This window comes from Olea europaea, chromosome 19 (genome assembly GCF_002742605.1).
Source record: "Olea europaea var. sylvestris chromosome 19, O_europaea_v1, whole genome shotgun sequence".
In the NCBI taxonomy this organism is placed as follows: domain Eukaryota; kingdom Viridiplantae; phylum Streptophyta; class Magnoliopsida; order Lamiales; family Oleaceae; genus Olea; species Olea europaea.
The window spans coordinates 6348488-6351045 of NC_036255.1; the positions used below are offsets into that span (position 1 = coordinate 6348488).

The window sequence follows — 2558 nt, forward strand, 5'->3', positions numbered from 1 at the left end:
AAGCTTCTCCAACACATAAATAAATGGCAATCGAGTTTAGATAAGTCGTTTTCACTAAAATTTTTAAATCATTTTCTGGAAAAAAATAAAAAATAAAAAATAATAAAAAGTGGCAAACACGGTAAAACAGATTTAGCCCCCGTTTGTTTTCCACTTTTTCTTCATTAAAATGAAAAATATAACCGTTATATATCATATCAAGCCACTAAATTTAAATTTCTATCTTTTATATACGGTTCATAACGACTATATTTTTCATTTTCATTTTTATATTAATGTGTACCAAACGGACTCTAAGTGGCATTCCCTTTGAAAGAATGATTTTTCATTTGCTCCGTAATAATTAAAGATTTAAAAACTCAAATTTTTAGTATATTTTAATCAAAATTGATAAAGTGTACAGTGAAAAAATTGTCGATCCTATGAAATGAATGATTTAAAATGAATATGAGGAAAAATGAATTTTGAAAAATGAGGACCAAACGAGAGCTTGGTAGGATGACAAAATATGAATTCTGTAACAATGATTTTCTAGAGAACGTGTGCAAAATTATTTTATTTACAGATAGTGTATTTGAAAATAAATTTGGAAAAAAAAAAAAAAGAATTTTTTTTAACAACGAGGTTAAGAGATTAAGAGGCAGCCAAGTCGTTTTCTATTCAACCAGATCCGTAGACTTATTATTGCTCATTGTTAAAGCTTCCACACCTATACAGAAAAAGTCTCTATCTTTGTGTGTGTATATATATAATAAGGTCTTATAAAAGGAGTCGCATACCTCTATCTCTATGTTGGCTTAGAGAGAGGGTCTTATTTTCTTCATATAAATTCACCACAAACAACTTTTCTTGCGAACCGGTTATTATTTGTTGGGAAATAATGGCAGTGATGAAGAAGAAGAAGAAGACGACGATGAAATGGCAAGACTATTTTCCGAGGTGTTTCAGGGTTGAGAACCCTAATCCAAAGCCCAAAAAACCTGTTTCTAAACAGCCTTCATTTCAGAGGATTTCGTTATCGGATTTAAGCAGTTCAACACTTTCTGAAGATCTATCTATTTCTCTAGCAGGCTCGAATATTCACGTCTTCACTCTTCAAGAGCTGAAAGTGATCACGCAGAATTTCTCGTCAAGCAATTTTCTTGGCGAAGGAGGGTTCGGGCCGGTTCACAAAGGGTTCATTGATGACAAGCTCAGACCGGGTTTGAAGGCTCAGCCAGTGGCTGTAAAGCTCCTCGACTTGGATGGGACACAGGGTCATAGAGAATGGCTGGTATAGTTTAGTTTTGCTGATGAATTTTAAATTATTGAAATATTTCATTGCATGCAATAAGAAAATTTTGTGACATTATAATTTTGTTTGCAACAGACTGAAGTGATTTTTCTTGGGCAATTGAGACATCCAAATTTGGTGAAATTGATAGGATACTGTTGTGAAGAACAACATAGGCTTCTGGTATATGAATATATGCCTCGAGGCAGCCTCGAGAATCAACTCTTCAGAAGTAAGTTCTCTCTTTTGAAAAATATTTTTCGTCTCCGCCTTTCATTTTTATACCTTAGTTCATTTTTTTATAAAAAAATATTACATACAAATGCAAATTTTTATTTTTTAACCATATATTTTCGGTATATCAAAAAATAGAGGTCTTATATGAGCTGTAATTCACTCATACAAGTTATTGGAATTCAACTAATTAGAAAAAGTCAACGATGTATTTGTTTTCTTCGTGGTGGATATATAGTTGACATTAGATATAAATTTATTTATATAATTTTAAACTTATCAATAATCAATTGCAGATTGAACTAAATTTATACATTTTCTAAGAATCAAAATCATACGCAGGATACTCGGTTTCGCTTCCATGGTTGACAAGAATTAAAATTGCTCTCGAAGCTGCAAAAGGGCTAGCTTTCCTCCATGAAGCTGAGAAACCTGTCATATACCGAGACTTCAAAGCTTCGAATATTTTGTTAGATTCGGTATGTTATTTACATTGAAATAATCTATTTGTACCAAATGTCTTACCTAATTTTTGACCGAAGTGACAAGTGGCGCCCCTCCAATAGAGGGGTGCTTGTCCACTCCAATAAGAGCGCGACACTTGTCAATTTGGTCATCCATTTGGTAAATGATTTGGTACATATAGCATCTCCCATTTACACTCTATACGTATATTAATGTGTATGTATATGACTAAAAGTACTTATCTGACGAACTTGTCTCGTCTTCTTGCCAGGATTACACTGCTAAACTATCAGACTTTGGGCTCGCAAAGGACGGTCCAGAAGGTGATGAGACGCATGTTTCAACGCGGGTTATGGGTACACAAGGTTATGCTGCCCCGGAGTACATCATGACAGGTCATTTGACCGCAGCAAGTGATGTATACAGTTTTGGAGTATTACTATTGGAGCTACTAACAGGAAGAAAATCAGTAGACAAAACCCGTTCGCACAGAGAACAGAACCTGGCGGATTGGGCCAGGCCTATGCTCAAGAATCATAGAAAGTTAAGTCGGATAATGGATCCGAGGCTGGAAGGGCAGTACTCG

At 34.6% G+C, this 2558-nt stretch overlaps 1 protein-coding gene across 1 annotated transcript; it reads left to right on the forward strand.

Moving 5' to 3' along the window:
* Nucleotides 1-786: 786 nt before the first annotated feature.
* Nucleotides 787-2555, forward strand: LOC111368266 (serine/threonine-protein kinase RIPK-like; the record flags this gene model as incomplete). The annotated part of the gene is made up of 4 exons (XM_022989507.1): nt 787-1273; nt 1370-1505; nt 1850-1986; nt 2244-2555. Coding segments are annotated over exons 1-4 (978 nt in total), but the record flags the coding sequence as incomplete, so codon positions are not given.
* Between the last annotated feature and the right edge of the window lie 3 nt (nt 2556-2558).